The 18,231-nt window shown below is 35.5% G+C and overlaps 2 protein-coding genes across 8 annotated transcripts; one reads left to right on the top strand and one right to left on the bottom strand.

Moving 5' to 3' along the window:
• The first annotated feature begins 1,506 nt into the window (after positions 1-1,506).
• Positions 1,507-7,997, top strand: LOC102619832 (uncharacterized protein C630.12). 4 transcript variants are annotated; one of them, XM_052445045.1, is made up of 14 exons: positions 1,507-1,904; positions 2,069-2,215; positions 2,323-2,373; positions 2,458-2,636; positions 2,725-2,860; positions 3,218-3,314; positions 4,878-4,937; positions 5,017-5,117; positions 5,304-5,338; positions 5,435-5,492; positions 6,741-6,815; positions 6,886-7,043; positions 7,147-7,401; positions 7,530-7,997. In XM_052445045.1, the coding sequence occupies exons 2-14, from the start codon at positions 2,087-2,089 to the stop codon at positions 7,756-7,758; spliced, it is 1,563 nt and encodes a 520-aa protein (XP_052301005.1). In that variant the 5' UTR covers positions 1,507-1,904; positions 2,069-2,086; the 3' UTR covers positions 7,759-7,997. The 4 variants fall into 4 exon arrangements, with proteins under 4 accessions (XP_052301005.1, XP_006465632.2, XP_052301006.1 ...); XM_006465569.4 differs by having other exon boundaries at positions 1,510-1,918; positions 2,074-2,215; XM_015531563.3 differs by lacking the exon at positions 1,507-1,904 and having other exon boundaries at positions 2,125-2,215; positions 2,449-2,636.
• Positions 7,998-11,464: 3,467 nt separating this feature from the next.
• Positions 11,465-15,099, bottom strand: LOC102620302 (protein NRT1/ PTR FAMILY 1.2). 4 transcript variants are annotated; one of them, XM_052443967.1, is made up of 5 exons: positions 14,798-15,099; positions 14,444-14,702; positions 13,981-14,198; positions 12,746-13,296; positions 11,465-12,665 (listed from the first exon to the last, which is right to left on the bottom strand). In XM_052443967.1, exons 2-5 carry the CDS (start codon positions 14,553-14,555, stop codon positions 11,711-11,713), a joined length of 1,836 nt encoding a protein of 611 aa, XP_052299927.1. In that variant the 5' UTR covers positions 14,556-14,702; positions 14,798-15,099; the 3' UTR covers positions 11,465-11,710. The 4 variants fall into 4 exon arrangements, with proteins under 4 accessions (XP_052299927.1, XP_006465634.2, XP_006465635.2 ...); XM_006465571.4 differs by having other exon boundaries at positions 14,444-14,597; XM_006465572.4 differs by having other exon boundaries at positions 14,444-14,576.
• Positions 15,100-18,231: the final 3,132 nt, after the last annotated feature.

Below are 18,231 nucleotides of genomic sequence, written 5' to 3'. Positions count from 1 at the left end.
AAGGCGGATGGATGCATGAGATTCCTCTGTTGCCACCATAAAATGGAGAGCCTCAGCCACCATTATTCTCTTTTTCTCTTTCACGCTTGGGAAAGCGGTTCTGTTCTGGTGTTGGGTTTGGTTTGGTTTGGCCTGCAGAGAGAAAATGAATTGAGTGATGGTCATAAATGGATTATGCATGATTGGTTTTAAAAAAAAAAAAAAGCGCTTTATGGAAGAAGATTTAATAAGGATATTATGGTAAAATTAAATAGTCATAAATGAACTGAAAAGAAAAACACGTGTCAACACAAGAAACAAGCGACTGAAACAGTCGCCCATAAGGGCTACTGTTGCTAGCACTCCTCGTATACGAAAATAACTTAACTCTGTTTTTATTGTGATTTTGACATGTATACGAAAATAACTGAGCTCAGTTTTTATTGTGATTTTGACACGTATAAGAAAATAGCTGAACGTGATTTGACAGGTATACGAAAACGTATAAGATATGATAGGACCAATCTACGTTACAGACTCTGTTAGTAACAGACCTGTAATCTCTGGATGTGGAGAGAGAAAGATGGACGGTCAGAAAAATAAGGGGAAAAAATCACCAAAGCACAGGAAACCGACTTTAACGGTTAATGTGCAACCGAATGTGAAAAGTAATAAAAGGACACGTGGCTAGAGAAATTAACAGAATTAATTATATTTTAATTAGGTTGGTGTTAAAGATAATGTCAATTTCGGTGAAATATCGGTGAAAATTGGTCGGAGTAGTACAAAGATCAGCAGGTGACTATGAAAAATATTGGGCAAACCATAACCAGCAAAGAAAACATCTAGAAGTATGAAGATACCAGCAAATGGGACGTGGTGGAGACGAATTAGTTACTGTAGTAGCGAAAGTGTATAACTAAAATTACAAATGATGGGTTGTTCGTGGGTAGATATGACTAAGAAATATGAGAGATATATATGTGAATCCAAGGTTGATGATGACAGTATGGTTGCATCGGATCTGAAGCAGTTTCCTTATACTGCCGAAGAGGATGACCCTGGCACAGCCGGGAGGAGAGCATTTTGTCACCCGAAGAAAACCGGAATGGCAGGTTCCATATATAATATCCCCTTCCATCCGCAGTCCACGTGCCACGCACCCATACATTCTCTTGTCAACTCACAGGCTAACAGCGTCTGTAACGTAGATTGCTCCGATATGATATCATTTTAAAAACTTTAAGGAGTTTGCCTAAGTTACAATTCATGTAACTTACAGCCAACTCCTCTGCCTTGTTTTTCAATGCCTTTTCTCTCTCCTCAGGACACATGGCTGCCAACTATTAGGTGTGTATGTTACCTTAAATGTAACATAGCAAGATCCAAACTTTAATTGTAGGTGTACCGAACTCAGCAATTAGGCTCAGCTCCGGTCAGTTCCCCAACAGTTGCCAGGACTGCGTAATCGAAAAGCACCCATGTGGACCCCACTAGCTGCCAGAGTATTTACACTCCTCCCCAAACAAAGCAATGAAAAACAGTTTCCGTAGTTCATTTTTCATTGTTTTGTGTTTTGAAAAATGAAAATACTTTTTGAAAACGTTCTCAAAACCACCGAAAATCTGTTTTCTGAAACCCCTGCATCAATTTCATTTTTTTTTGCAAGTTATCGCATCCCTCTTTTCCCAAAAAAAAAAAAAGTTATCGCATCCCTGTTCATACACAAAATCAACAAATTTGGGACCCCGGAAACCTTCTAACGGCTTTTCAAACCCTAAACCAATTTCTCACAAAACATTATCTAATATTTTTCCACTTCGTCATCGAATTCGAGGAATCCCACGCCTAGATTTGGCGACGGCCACTGCCCGTGACGGTGGTGCTATACTTGTGTTTGGTCGGAGAGTTGAGAGATCAATCGCCTTAGGCAAGTGCGGTCAATCCAAACTTCTTCTGGTTTTGTTAATTTGTTCGTAATTTTGATTTCTATTTTACCAAATTTGCAATTTAAGAGTGCCTCATTTTGTTAAGCATTTTAGTGAAAGCTACTAAACGACCCCCTAATTCTCTGTAAGTTGCTGCTAACTGTAGGGGAGGTAATAATATGATGAAGCAGCATCATAAATTGACATTGTTTCTGTGCTTGACATGGACCATAACTCTTCTTTACGGGGAGATGTTTGCATTTTGGATTCCCACTCTTCGCTCTTGTTCGTGGCCATCGTCTTCATCGGTAATTTCATTTACAAAGCGTATCAATTTTGGACTTTTGTAATGCATGAATTTTTTTATGTGAATTTGTTCCTATAGTATTAATGTTTGTTGTAATTTTGAGTTTAGATGGATGGAGTTGATGGTTATGATAAAGTTGCCGTTATTACGGATCCACAGGTGATTAGTTTGCCCTTGCCCTCTGTTGCTGCTATGCTGGTAGTTCTGTTTTGAATTACTGATATTATTTGTTAGCTTTAACAGATCATGGATAAAACCTCCCTCCATTTGCCTCCAAAATCACTTGCTTTAGAAGTCGCACAGTTCTTTACCGATTTGTATATGCGCAGAGCATTCTTTGCTTCCATCCTGCCTTTTAAACCTGATGTGATTTTGTTTTTGGGTGATCATTTCGATGGGGGTCCTTATTTGTCTGATGAAGAGTAAGAGCGAGGCTTGGTAGAATTTTCCATTTTCAATAAACAATTCTGACCCAGGATTGCCTTTTTTAACATTTCTTTCACTGATTAGATGGCAGGAATCTTTAAACCGTTTTAAGCATATATTTGGCTTAAAAAGTCAAGATAGATTCAGAGATATCCGAGTTCACTTTCTTCCTGGAAATCATGATAATGGTTATGCAGCTCTGCTCTCTCATAAACCAGAGGTATTATGCCATTTCTATCTTAAAAAGTACTCTTTTTTTGTTCAGATAAAGTGTTAAGTTAGAGCTACTTGAAGGATATGTCTGCCATGAAACTTTATTTATTATGAAAAAGTATTGGCAAATTTTTATTGTGAATGTCATTAATTTAAGTTTTATAAGATTTATTTGTGAATAATCCTGTTGAAATGCAAAGTTTTTCGGAAGTCCAGGGCATGAGATGCATTGAATTGAGTACGGTGAGTGGATTGTGTTATGTGTATTTTGAAAAAATTTCTTCTCCAATGCTCAATAGTAAAATATGTGCTTTCTTAGACTTGAAATAACTTGTTTATTAAGTTATAATTTACATGTTTACAGATCGTTCGACGCTATGAAAAGGAATTTGGGAAGAGAAACTACCGATTTACAGTTGGAAAAGTTGAGTTCATTGTTGTCGATGCTCAAACTCTAGATGGTAAATTAAAGTGGCCAACTCTTCTTTGACATGGCATTAGTTCTATTACTATAGAATAAGGGTGTTGTTTATATCTTCTAATGACTCTGGAATCACTTCTTTTTCATCCCCCTCATGTACATTGATCCTGTAATCTATGAAATTATATTTAACATCTTGAATTATGGCGATACCTATAGTTACCGACAGAATTCATTCTATAGATTAACTGTGTTTTGTTATTTTCTAATTTCTGTTTTCTTAATTTTTGCTGTCAACATTGTTGGATATGGCCGCTTTTAATAAAAAATAAAACATTACAGACATTTGGAACCTTATCGTAAGACAGCAATTCGGACTTTATTTATTGGAAAGTGTTATCAAATGTTAGGTGCTGCATTTTAATTGAAATAGATCAATTTGGGCAAAAGGGTACAACAGCATGATTATGCCTATTTGTTTTATTGGTTTCAAACTTCCTAATCTGTGTTGACTGTTGATGGCTTCAAAGCATTAGTGTCCCCAACCAACATTGTTGCCTGAAAAGGATAGAAAAGATGAGGGGAATAAAAAAATCATGATAAAATCAATTAATTTTGAAAGAGCAAACTGCCTTAAGGTAAAAAGCAGTTTGCCAACCACTACTTGATAAAATTAGTGTCTGCAGGTGCTTCCCTGTAAAGAGTTTCCTCAGAATACTGATTGAAGGGATGTCATTTTTGAAATCTCCAAGTAATTAAAACTTGTTGGTCTGAGACAAAATCTTTATTTCTTGCAGCAAGAGGGTGTCAATACAATCTTTATGGCAATCTACTAGGGCATGTCTGCTTTTTGCTGCACTCTAAAAGAGTTCTGTGTTCCCTTTAGACATCTGTGCTTTTGTATGATGGGGATTGGGGTTTGCTAATACTACGAGTTATGCATAAATTTCTGCTGATTTTAGATACAATACTATTCCAGGTAATGAAGAATTGAAAAAAAAAAAAATTGTAACTACTCATTGTTTCAAACTTTCATCAATTTTATTATTTTACTTCTCTTTACTTTCTCTTTCATGCCTGTTTCTTTTTTCCAATTAGAAAGTGAATTTTCATAATCAACCAGTAAGTTCCAGCAAATAATTTCAAGCCCTAAGAAAATCTGTAACCATAAGATGGTTCTCTAGCATTTTGAGAATAAAGCACTTTTATTTGCTTGATTATCTTTTGGAATGAAGCGTTAAATCTTGTATGTGAAGTGTTTATTGAGGTTTGTGTCTGTAGAGGTTTGGACCATTTGCATCCTTATTTATGTTTTCATGCTTTAGGATAATTATTTGCGTAAAATCTCTATGGTTTTATTTCTGTTATCATAGTACCTGTTGTTGACTGCTCAATCAGAGGAAGTAAATTCAAGCGTAGTCTGCTCTGAATTTTTTAGGGATTTTATCTCTGAAGGAAAATGAATTAGATATGTTGTTTGTAGTGCAATTGAGATGAGTCACTTCAAATGATAACTTTTAAATAAGTATAGGTTGGTGTCTCTTAGAATATCCTTAGAATTTAGAATGTTCATAAATAATGCAAGTGCTAATGCCGTGTACAGGACATCCAGAAGGAAACCTGGCTGCTGCAACTTGGGATTTTGTTAAAAATGTATCTATAGGTATTTATATTAACTTATTTTTCCGGATGGTGTTAATCACATAGGAATAGTTTATGTATATTTTTTCACATTCTTTCAGATTTTCAATTGCTTCCAAGGGTATTATTGACACATATTCCATTGTATCGGAGAGATGAGACTCCTTGTGGCCCTCACCGTAGTTCTCCAATTATCAATCAGGTATTACTTTTTTAGTTTTTGAGAAGTTAAAAGTTTAAGCAAACATGTTATTTACAGTTACTGTTCCAGATACATTTTTAGGGCATTGCCGTGATTTTCATGTTATTTTGAGGAATTTTCTATCAGAATTCCTGTACTTTTTTCAGTATTTGAATGTTCAATTGAATAATTTACTTTATTGTCCAGCGGATCGTGCGTACTGGTCACAGCCAAGAAATATTGTAAGCTTATCCTTCCTTCTCTATGCAATGGACGACAGAATTGCAATAAAATCTATTGGTAGTAGTAGAGCACTATTTGATAGTCCCGTAATACAGGTACCAAAATTACATCACTGAAGAATCATCAAACCGCTTGCTCGACTTGATTAAACCTGTAAGTTCTCTTTACCATTATTTGTAGATCCGGTGTATGGTTATTTTGTGCTGATACTGATGTGGGAAACATAGTAAAGACATCATTCTTTGTATAACACCTCTAATGATGACTTCTATGCATATCTGTCAAGGTGGATGCCATGTAAATTTTGGCTGAGTGCCCAAATTTGGCGATCACACTTAAAATAATAGAAATATTTGAATTATGTTGCTTTTCACTATCCTAGGAGTATCCCAGTGCATTGCGTTTTGAACGGCATTTTTGGAAATCATTTAAGAAAATGAAGTGGTGCTTCTAATTTGGTATTTTCAAAATCTGATAATGTGGCGGGTATTTTTCTTTTTGGAGGTAAACTTCTTTTCCTGTATTTTTCATACTTATGACCTGTGTAAATAGGGCTTTATTTTAAGTATTAATTCAGACTTTGTATAATAATTTATTATTGGAATAAAGTTATATTTTATCCTCTCTCTAATTCTGCTAATTTTCTCTAACTTTTAGAAAATAATTTTTCTTTTTTGTATATTGGTTTTGCACCAATCTGTTAGTAGTAGTAGAGCCCAACCTCTGATTGATACGTTTTTGCAACTAACACACGGCAGGGAAACCTGTTTCACTTTTCTGGTCAGTTTTCAGTGACCAAACTTCACCAATACTGCTTATGAAACCAAAAATATCCCGACAACAATGTTTCCAGAAGAGTCATTGCGAACCAGCAAGTAAGCCTTTTCTGCCACCAAAATACTTCCCAGCTTCTTACCCAAAAAAAAAAAAAAAACTTCCCAGCTTCCATTTTGTTGATATCCACTGTTGTTGAACCACACCCAGCCTTCACAGTGCACATAGCCCTTGGTTTCTATAGTCATGGATCAGTATGTCATTGTTTAAAAATTTGCTGGGGTTATGTGAAATTAACCAAAGTGGTCTTTTCCCATGTTATAAATACTATGACTTATCTGTAATTGACTGTAGTGCAGACTTCATTCCAGTCCAAAGTTCATATTTTGTCTTTTATTCAATGGTCTAAATATAATTTTTTGGTTCTAAGTTATTGCATCAATCCATCTGCTTTGCTTTTTCATAACCTTGGATTGTACAGGTCTCCTTTATATTTAAGAAAACAAAAACAAATGGTGCCGGTGTAAAAATAAGGGATGGGCCCTTAGTATTTGTGACGTTTCACACCATTGCATGAATTGTGTCTATGATGCAGAGGCCTGTCCAATGATGATATGAGTTTTGCAGGTACTTGTCTTATCTGGTCATGATCATGACCAGTGTACGGTTTCCCATGAGTCCAACCATGAGCATATAAAGGAGGTAAGCAGTTAGTATTTTGACTAATACAAGTTTTACAGAGAGATTGAATATAATTGATGATAATATGCAGCACACTGTAGGGACAATAAGTTGGCAGCAGGGAAACTTGTATCCATCGTTCATGCTATTATCTGCCAGTAATTCAGCTCTTTTAAACATGTCCAATTTGGAAGAAGCAGTTCTTACTCGTCTGTGTTTTCTTCCAATGCAAACACACATTTATATAGGGTAACTCTCCTGGTTGATGATTAAAAATGATCACTTTTGTATTTAAGCTTATCAGTTGGGTATTGTTCAAATCTTTACCTGCTGTATTTGCTTATTATATCAGGTATCTGTTGCTGTTCATAGTGACCCTCGTTACTCTCCTCTTTTGGCCAACTGGTGGTGTGAATTTTGGGTGCCACTGCAGTGATTTTTTGGCGTATGGTAAACAGCTCTTTAAAGTTGGAACCAAAGAAAAGACTGAAGATGAGAATTGTGAGTACGAGATGGTATGGGATGCAGAAGGATCCATGCACCTTGTTCGAAAAGCCACAAATACTCCCATTACTCGTGCAAAGGACACATCAGGGACAATGGAAAGGTGCTTCAACGCCATATTCTCATTTACTGATACCATTTATTATAACAAGTGATACACTTTGATTCGCATCTCTGGTTACTAGTATATGTTCTCTTACAGTTATTAATTTATTTATTTTTTTGTGGTAGGGGTAATGCTGTGATGCGGCACACAGCTAAGAAAGGTAATGCTCAGGAGGTAGAGATCTCTATGAATGTAGATGATCCCATGACAAATCTGCCACCAAGAACAAGCAAATCAACAGCAAAGTTCATAATCCATAGATTGGTGCGTATGTTCCGAATGCTTACAGTCATTGCTGTAGTAAATATTCCTCTCTACATGATGTTGCTGTTCAAGGATTGGATTGACCAATGATGTCGAATCTGAACATGCACATGGAGATTCTGCCTAAATGGTTTGAGATGCACAATTGAGAAACTGTAAACTCCATGTTTATCAGGATTAGGAATTACTTCTCAGGAACCATCGATTCATGTGTAGGCCTTTTATTCCAACTCTGAAACTGTGTGTTTTTTGGCGAATTTTCAAATAGAATTTTTCATTTTGCCTTTACATAATTATACATACATTCAGTAACTATGGTTTACTTTCTTCGCCCAGTTGCATACGTTCAATAGAACAATTATGCCTATATAATAAACTCCAATCAAGCTGCAAATTTCCTGGGCCTGGATAAACTTTCTTCCTCGTTCAATCCATTTCCTTCATTGCCAAAGTATTGTTTCATAGTATTAGATGACTCTTCTTCCTCCTTTGAGCCATTCCCCCCTTCTCCGACACTCGTTATTCTTATGCTTTTGGAGCAATGTCCGTATGTCCAACTACACACAACAGAATATTGCAAATTAATAAAACTCACAAAACCATTTCTAAATAAGGATTACCCGTATGATAAGAGCAATAATTGAGAACGTGCTAGAAGAGCCGGCTGGAATTTGCAAGCTTGAAGAAATGGAACTTGCTTGCAGCAATGGAAATGAGTTTAGGCTAATGTTTATTGCCATAATCATCCCTGTAGACCACAGTGGCGTAAGCTTTATGAGTGCTCTGAGCTCTTCTTCTTTAGGATTTCTAATGATGCAAGCTTTATTTAGAAATCTGATAAGGAACAAAAGCGAAAACAGCTCATCGAACTTTCATATTTAAAAAATGTAGTTGAGGCAGTGGTAATAGTGTGTTACCTTAATCTGTCACTTGGCACAATGAGTAGCGAACTCTTAATGTTATGGTAACACCAGCTAGCATCTACCGGAAGAGGGGAAATTCTCTGTTCTTACAAGCAACAACCACCACTTGTGCGAAGCCAGTGAATAAGCCCTTGCTTGCTTTCAGCTTGTCATATAAAGGAGAAACAAGGGAAAACAAGAAACATAACAACAGCATTAGGATAGCAGCAACTGTGAAACCAAATTTCCATCCAAGATGATCTTGAATGTAAACAATACCGGTGAAAGCAATCAGGACAGCAAGAGCTGCGGAAGCATTAGTACCAACCAAAGAACCTGTCCACGACCATTTCATTCTTGGGGCTATCATCTCTTCTTTCTAATTGACCTTCTCCAGATGCCAAGGAACAAGGCCTAATGCCACCAGCTCCAATGGACATGAGGGCGAATGTAGAGATTAGTAGTCATTTGACCTGTGCTTGGGGATTCACAGCGTTGGGATAATTGGCTACATGGGGCAGGCTTCACTTGTGGAATAATTGCTGTTAACCATCCCCTGTTTCATCGAAAATTCAATATGATCTCTCAAACAAACTGCTTGTGTAAAAATGGATTTGAAAACTTGTACCAGAAGACTGGAGTAGGGAAGCAAAGCCAATGGTGAGGAATCGATCCAGATAAGAATCAGAGAGAAAAGCACCCAAAATAGGCATGAAATTCAGAACAGCATTCCGTACCAAAAGAATATGAGTTTCTTTTGCAACTCTTATATGATAGTCTGTCATCAAGTACAATATCACGTTTGACCCCAGCCCATGGCTTGCTGCCTTCTCAAATGCCTCATTTGCCGCTCAAAGGCACAGCATAAGGATCAAAAACCTTATTTTCACTTCATCTTTTGTTCGACTCCCCAAAACATAATAAAAAATCAAAGATTGAGCTTATGTGTAGCTATTGGCTCGGCACCTTTCTCAAATGCCTCATTTGCATGCACCAAATTAGCCCAGATTGTACCTGTTTAGGATTAATGGCTCTATAGATGTGTTTCATTTTAAAAATGCTAATCATGTTGATCATTGCAATAAATATCCAGTATTCATATGATACAATCAGTGATGGAGCCAGAATTTTTGTTTAATACGGGCCATAATGAAAAAAAATATAAACTTGACTAGCCGTAGCATAAATCTATAAAATTGAAGATGCCAACAGTGGGGCTTTAAAGCATGAAAGTTAGTAGGCTACAGCAAACTAATGTAAAAGCTGAGGGGGGAAATTAAAGCATAAAAATTACGTAAGTAAATTAATTTTTAAAATTATTATTATTTTTTAAATTTCCCTCATTTTCTCTTTTGACTTGGAGACGTATGAATACCGTTCCGCCTCTACATGTTAATGTCATTGAATGATTGTATTTAAGATGATACAGATTTTAGAAGAACGTGACAATTTTAAGCATTTGCATGGTAAAAAAGTCACACGAGCTCCATTAATTTAAGTGTCATTATTATTTAATGTCGTGCATGTACCTACAAAGAAAAAATTGCATGGTTAAGAGGCCACCCTTTCGTCTGTTTGGAGTTGCTTGTTAGTGGCTCATGATCACTTTTCTATGACTTGAAGGAAAATTCTACTAAATAAAACAAAATAATTGAAGTGTATGAAATATTCCAATAAGATAAATAAACTTCATACACTGCCCTTTTTATATGGGATCTGATACCATATTAATTAAATTACTGTTTAATTTATTTAATAAATTGGATCACTTTATTCTTTTTAAAGATATCGAACCACAGATTTCATGTCATATGTGTTAAATTTATCTTATGTTAATCTTCAATACTGCCGAAATTGATTAATTTTGAAGCGAATGCATGTATTTAAGAATGAAAATAGATAAGTACGATCCTCTTCATTTGATCTTAAATAATAACTAATAGGGATCTAATTATAATAATATAACTAGAAGAGGCAAAAATAATAATATATCTAATAGTTTGGGTCAAATTTTAAACAATTGTTATCAATAGAAATTACAAGAATTCTCTCGTTAAATGACTTTGCATATTAACTACTCTCTATCCAGAAAATGCAACCATCTAAACTGATATTCACAATTTTCTACGGGTCCCACCTGGCCAGACACGTCAGAAATGCCACATCGTCACTTCTGTAACTATCTTAACTGATTTTCGCACCATAAAGCTTCACATCTCTTAAGTACACTAAAAGCCATACATGCAGAAGGTTAATCGGATGTGGCCTCTTTTTCTGATTGGTAAGAGGGAAAACGAGAGGGAAAAAAAAATAACACTTTTAAGCGAAAGAGTTGTCCCATTAACAAAGACGATATCCGAAAGCAAGCATCCTCGATCGTCGTACTGCTCCTATAACAGCACATACATTTTTCTGGTCAGATTTATGAAATTTAAATGAATATGGTGTAATATTTTTAGATTAAGTTGTCCGGTTTCACGTGTGCAAATTCCTCCACAAGAGGCAGCCTATCGAGGATGGCTACTGTCTTTTTAGCTAGAAAAGATGTTCATACTTTATAGAAGGAATCCCAGGTTGTGGGTTCCATTGAGTAAAGGACAGTAGAATGGGGACTAACAATACGTGCGTTTGGTCCAAAGGAGGAAAATGTGAGAGAAAATCTTCCAGAGATTTTCTTGCGGGGACAAGTAAAAGATTTGTCCCATTATTGAAATAATCCCAAAGCAACGCATTATTGTTCAACTCATTGTGTATTAACAGCTGGAACTTTCAGTAATGTCAATTATTGATTTCTAGGATCATATTAGTGTATTACATTACGCACATTATAAGCTCCCTAATTTATTTCAGAAAAAATATTAACCAAAGCTATCTATCAAACCTTAGATATGAACTCAAGTTAAAACACTGAACTTCATTGGATAAACACATTGCAAATACATATATAATATAGCAGTTGAAGAAGTATACGATAATTGCTATGTAAGAGACAATTTGTAGAGCAAACACCAGCCTAAAAAGAGTTCATAAATCTATAATCCTAGTTACTTTCTCCACCCAGTCGCATAATTATACATACATTCAGTAAAACAAATCATATCAAACCGATTGAATTCAAATCATGCTCCCAATTCCCTGGACTATGAGAAACTTTCTTCCTTCTTTAAGCCGTTTCCTTCATTGCCAACTCGGCTATTGCCTAAATGAAGTAGCTCTTCTTCTTCATCCTTTACGTCATTCCCTTCATCTCCAACACTCGTTACACGGTCAACACAAGGTCCATATGCCCAACTACACACGAGGAAGTATACCAAATTAACAAGACTCATTATAGCAAGAAGCCAATAGTAATTGTCGTAACGACCCTTGTTGATATTGCTCGATACCCAGCTCTCTTTCCCTCCTTTTGAAGTGATATGATCCACGGCACTTACTATAGCACTAGCTAACAAGTTTGCCACAGCCATCCCTAGACCAAACAGGGAGGCAGCTATACTTGACATACTCTTTGGGAACTCTGAGTAAAAGAACTCTGTTTGCGCGATTGCATTGAATGCTTCTGCTAAGCCGTTCAAGCAATGCTGTGGCACAAGCCACATTGCTGACATTTCCAACACGGCTTGACCATTGTTCAGGTAACCTTCTCGGATAGCTCTTCTTCGTCTAATATTCTCAACAAGTCCTGAAACTACCATTCCCATGCACGAGAGAAATAGTCCAATTCCCATTCTTAGTTTAACACCAAGCCTCACTGGTTTACCCTTCATCTTTGATGCCACTGGAATTAAAACACGATCGTAGAGGACTACCCATGCTGCTAAAGTAATTATTGTGAATGTGCCGAAAGAGCCTGCGGGAATCTGGAAGCTTGAAGTAACATGTCGATCCATGGAACTAGCTTGCAGCAATGGAAATGAGTTTTGGCTAATGTTGATCGACATCATTATCCCCGTGGACCACAATGGCAAGACCTTAATGAGTGCTTTGAGCTCTTCTACTTGCTCAATCGTGCAAAGACTCCATGGATTTAAAGCTGATCCATCTGGAGCAATGTCTTGTTCTGGACTTCTAATGAGGCAAGCTTTATTCAAAAACCTGACGGCAAAAGCAACAAAAGCTCGTGAAATATTCTAACTGGAAAAAAAAAAATGACAATGAGGTAGTTAACATATTACCGCAATTTGCTAGTTGGCACAATGAGCAGAGAGTCCTTCTGGCGATGGTAACACCAACTAGCATTTGGCGGTGGCAGGGCAAGTTTTCTGTTCTTGTAAGCAACAACTGCAACTTGTGCAAAGCCAGTTAATAAGCTACTGCTTGCTTTCAGCTTGACATACAAGGGAGAAGCAATGAAGAACAGTAAAACAGACAACACCATAAGGATTGCAGGAACTCCGAATCCAACTTTCCATCCAAGATGATCTTGAATGTAAACGATGGCAGTCAATGCAATCACGACGGCTATAGCTGATGTAGCGTAGTACCAACCAAAGAAGCTTTCTAAGACCCTCTCATTGTTGGGATTATCTTTTCTGTCCAATTGATCAGCTCCGAATGCTATGGAGCATGGCCTAATGCCACCAGCTCCAATGGATATGAAACAAAAAGAAGAGATCAGAAGTGTCATTTGAGCTGTGGTCGGGGATTCACAGCTCTGGGTTAATATGTTGCACGGTGAAGGCTTTACTTTCGGAATCATTGCTGTTAACCATAGGAGAAACATCCCCTGTGAAATTGAAAATTAGATGAGATTTCTCTTCATAAAAGCATAAGATAAAGCAATTCGAAACTAATTTCGTTGCTGATTTTAATTAAGAACACATTTTACCCAAATATCAGAAACGACATCAATATTTCAGCTCTGCCTGCACAAAGCTATTTCTAAAATGAGCTAATGCATTGGTGTGATTTCTTTTTACTGACCGTACTCGATGAGTAAAGGATTAACTAAAATCCACTGCGTATGTAAATTGGAAAAGGAGATTCTTGTTTGTTTGTTTCTCAAATAAACCGCTTTCTTCAGCTTCCAATCTCACTGAAACATGGGCAAGCTACCCTAAAAGGGCAGTAAAATTTTTCTACTGCCATTAAAAATGCGAAGGATTCCACAAGAGAACAAGGAAGAATCCAATTTACAGACTTAAAAATGCTTTTACATATACTTCTCGTGGGCCCAAGTGAAAATGACAGGCAAAATAATGAGTTGATGATAATAAATTGAATGCTAATGCTTAAACAATTAAGATAAAACCTTAGTGAAAATGACAGTCGCATTCAGCTAAAACCTTTGCCTTGCCTTGATTATCAATTTAGGAATGGTCAAAGCTATGATTAGTGTTGTGATTATTATAATAACAGAAATAGTACAAGAAACAGTGAAATTGTAAAAGGGAAAAGAAGATTTAGTTACCAGGAGACTGCAGAAGGAAGCCAAGCCAATGGTCAGGAATCGACCCAGATAAGAATCAGAAAGAAAAGCACCCAAAATAGGCATGAAATTGGTAGCAGCGGTCCAGAAGAAAAGCACATTTGTGCCGTTTGCAACTCCCAAATGATAGTCTTTCATCAAGTACAGTATCATGTTTGTCACCAGCCCATAGCTTGCCACCTTCTCAAATGCCTCATTTGCTGCTCAGTGCTCAAAACATCACATAACACAAAGTTAGAAGTACAAACAAACCCATTTAAAAATTCTGCATGAAGTTCAAGGACCACAGAAAAATCAGACAAGCAAGCCCCCCGCTGAGAAAAAGTTTAAAGAAAGTTCACGAATATTAAGTCATGCACAGAAAAACACACAAAGTCACAAACCCCACTTGAAATGTAAGATTTATTTATTGTGCTTATGATGATGTGCAAGTGTGTGAACTTGCCTATAATAAATGGCATGGTAATGAGGCCACCCTTTCTTCTTCTCTCTTGAACGTTATTAGCTGCTTCTTCCTGTTGCCTCGTTTCTCTTTGATCTGAAATTGCTTCCTCCATTGTTGAAACTTTAGCTTATAGCTTTAAGAGAGAGAGCCAAATCTAGCATGAAAAAGAGCTAGCCTTGGGAGATTTTATAGTAGCATGGGTTTCAGACAAAGATCTCCTTATAATCTTATTGCGTGTAATAAATAGGAAACCCACTTTCTTGTTTCAGTCCAGTGCCGAAAAAGTGAAAAAACAAATAATAATTAAATAATAATATTAAAAAAAAACAAATAATTGAGGCGAGCGGAACATACCATGATGTTAGCAGCTTTTCTTGTAGTTCACATCACCTTAACTTTACATCATTCTTTTTCTTTTATTTTTTAGAAAATAAAAAACAAGTTTTGAAATAAAAAAGAATCAAGAGGGAGGGAGGGAGGGAGGGAGGGAGAGTAGTACACCTACAAATCATCAATCATCATACTCCTTTTTTGGGATATGGTGTGGCAGGTCTCACGGTAATCAGATGGGCCACTTCGCCCTTTTGCTTTTCTTTTGTTGCAGCTTGAGTCAACATCGCCACAGTCATAGATAATGGGCAGCTAAGCTAAAAAGCGGAGATCTAAAAATCCAATGATGATGCATATATATATATAGGCTTTAGTGGATGATCAAAGACCAATCTTAAAATTTGTGTACGTGCACGTGGGGTATAGATGATAATAATCCCCATTAATTTATCTTTCAAAAGAAATAATTTCGATCAATGGGAAAGAGTAGTATTATTTTAACGTTCTTGGAAACTGCAATTTCAGATCAAGATTTGAAAGAACAACAAAAACAACCCATTTTCAATTTTTCATGCATTAAGGGTGCTGGCATGGGTTACACTTTACAGGGAAGAAATTTCTATTCGGAATCATTATGTATGTACAGTTTTGTACTGTGCATTTATCAATGTGGAAAAAAAAAATCTGTTTATTTGTGTTTCATTTTTACTGACTTTTCAGTTGTTGATTGATGGATCATGATGCATCAAGAAGGTTTTCTTGATTCACGAATTTGTTTAAACAATTCATCAGTTGGGTAAAAGGTGGCCAGAAGGTGTTGACATTTTCCTACTCTTTGATTTGCTCTCAGATTTGAAGTGAGTGAAAGGCTTTGAAGACATATAATGAGGGTAGAAAGTTTTATATTTATGATGTTAGGTGAAGATATATCAAATGTGGTAACTTTTTTTTTCTTCATCAAATTTTTGTACATAAACTGGCGAAATAGATTAAGAGTTGGCATTGAAAATTTTAATGGGTAGTTCAAAAATACCTAAAAATTTTAGGTTACGCAATTGAATTCTCGTAACAACTATCTGTTTAAATTCAGTAGTCCCAAAATACAATGAATAAAACCAATAACATGTAACACATGCTTACTCTTCCTTTGAATCAATGACAGCACGATTTTCCTAATTAAAAAGAATGTAACACATGTATTAATTTTCCAACCAAAAAAAAAAAAAAATTACTCATTGCATAATTCTAACTATCGTAGATTAATGAACCTTGGGTTTTAATTGATAATAAAATTATTAGCCTTTATTATGAAGCAAGTATACCAATGCTCTATATATATATAGAGAGAGAGAGAGAGAGATAGCATTTGTCTAAGATATTGTCTTACATAAAAAATAATAATAAAAGGCCTATAATTTAAACCTTACTCATATGAACTAACAAAGAATTAAAATACTATCGAGCGGAATAATAATAAAAATAATTTAATTAAAATCTTAATTTCACCACTAAATATTGGACACAACACAACTATGATTGAAGTATTTGCTTTAATAATTTCTTAGGACTTTATATCAACTTCATGCATCAGTTGAAATAATGAATAATGCGGCGTTAGGTTTGATTTGACTACAAGAAATCAATCCACTCAGTCACAAGGAAACATATACCACTTGCTCTTTTTTTTATTTAACCCATTAAAAAAAAATTAGAATACAAGCATATACCACTAATTTTTATTTAGTTTTAATTAACATTATTAGTGGATAAGATGTAAGTGGTAACATAATATCTTGAACAGTTACTGTGCATTCCCTTTCATTTCTCCAGAGAGGACATTGGCTTTTTCTTTGTGTTTTTATTCCTTTGATTTTCCAACTTCATGGAAAACTTTCTTTCATTTTCTTAATTAATTTGTCGGGGACTTGGATTTTCTCGTTGTCGTTACCCTCTTGAGTCAATCAGCTGAGACCAAGTTTCCTTTTCATAATCGATTCGAGATTATTGAATACTGTTGATACGAAAATTCCAGCTTCCATGTTCCTCCATTCAAATTATTCAAGATTTAGATACACCGCACGTCGATTTATTAAATTGACACTAATACTATAATGTACTTTTTATAATATTTTTTTCCCAAAAAAAAAAAAAAAAATCCTATCATCTTGTGACTTCCATGATCACAGAATCAACTTTTCTTCTTTTGCTTAGTGATATTGTTGTTACTGCATGCAGTGACATTGGCTACCGTATGCAATTGTGTAGTTAATCCAAGGCTTTGAAAATTATGAACAGAAATTTACGCAGTTCAATTGCTTACTACATAGTTGGTGATGATCTTCAGTGAATGACTGAATTATCTCTTTGTGTGTGTATCCTTCTTCTCAATTTTTTTTAAAAATATATATATATATATATAATTAAAAGTTTTCTTACACGTGGATTTCTACAATTATCAAATCATAAAGGTGTTTGATGAACTATAAATGACGTACGTGATGATTGTCATGTCAACTTTGTAATAGTAAAAAAAGAAATAATAATAATTAATTTTGAGACTAAACTAAGAACCATTAATTCATGAGTTTAAGCCTCAATCAATTATTTTCGTCTCATTTCCACCATACTAAAAGACAAGACTCTTGCCGGTTGATAAGTAAGGGTGATTTCTCAACTATTGAAAACAGACACTTCCCATTTGGATTTTAAAATCAGGGGTCGCAATATGACTATATATAGACACTTGGTTTGTAATATAACGTCGGTAAAGTAAATGCTATACATTCCAAATATAGATTTAAATAAGGCGCCATTACTATAATGAACGATAAAATGATTCCATAAGTAATATTTAGAAATTGAAAAAGAAAAAGAATGATCAACCGTCAAAGAATTTTTTTTTTAAAAATTACATGAGACTAATACTCAGATTACAACTTATATTATATGAGATTTACAACTGATATTTACAACCGTCAAAGAAATGTTAGATAAGGATATCTGCCTTTTATTTTTCTTACTTGCCTCTCCTTATCTTCCTAATCAATAGAAAAAAAAAAGTTGGCTTAATTGTTAGATCACATGTCAAGGAAAAAGAAACCGCGTAGCTGAATTTACAAATCTCACAATAAATCAAGGGGTCAGTTGAATCTGATAGCAGCCCCTAGAGAGGTCCCAAAATTGGTAGGGTAAAATAAGAAGTGGACAAGACAATAATAAAGAACGAAATAGTGCCACTCTATATTTTAGGTCTTGCGTGTTGCAATTTGTCCCTAAAGTTGACACTAAATAAGAAGACCGCCCCCCCCCCCCCCCCCTTCCCCAACTTTATTTTCAAACTCCAACGGCCTACTTCTAATAGTATAATAACAGAACAGCTCCCTTTTTTTTGTATTTCTTTTTATTTTTTTTTTAACTTTCTTTTCTCATATGTGAAAGTTTGAACAGCCAATGTGTTG

This window comes from Citrus sinensis, chromosome 7 (genome assembly GCF_022201045.2).
Source record: "Citrus sinensis cultivar Valencia sweet orange chromosome 7, DVS_A1.0, whole genome shotgun sequence".
NCBI lineage: Eukaryota > Viridiplantae > Streptophyta > Magnoliopsida > Sapindales > Rutaceae > Citrus > Citrus sinensis.
Note: the sequence above shows the minus strand (reverse complement) of the source record. Positions and strands in the feature narration are given on the sequence as shown.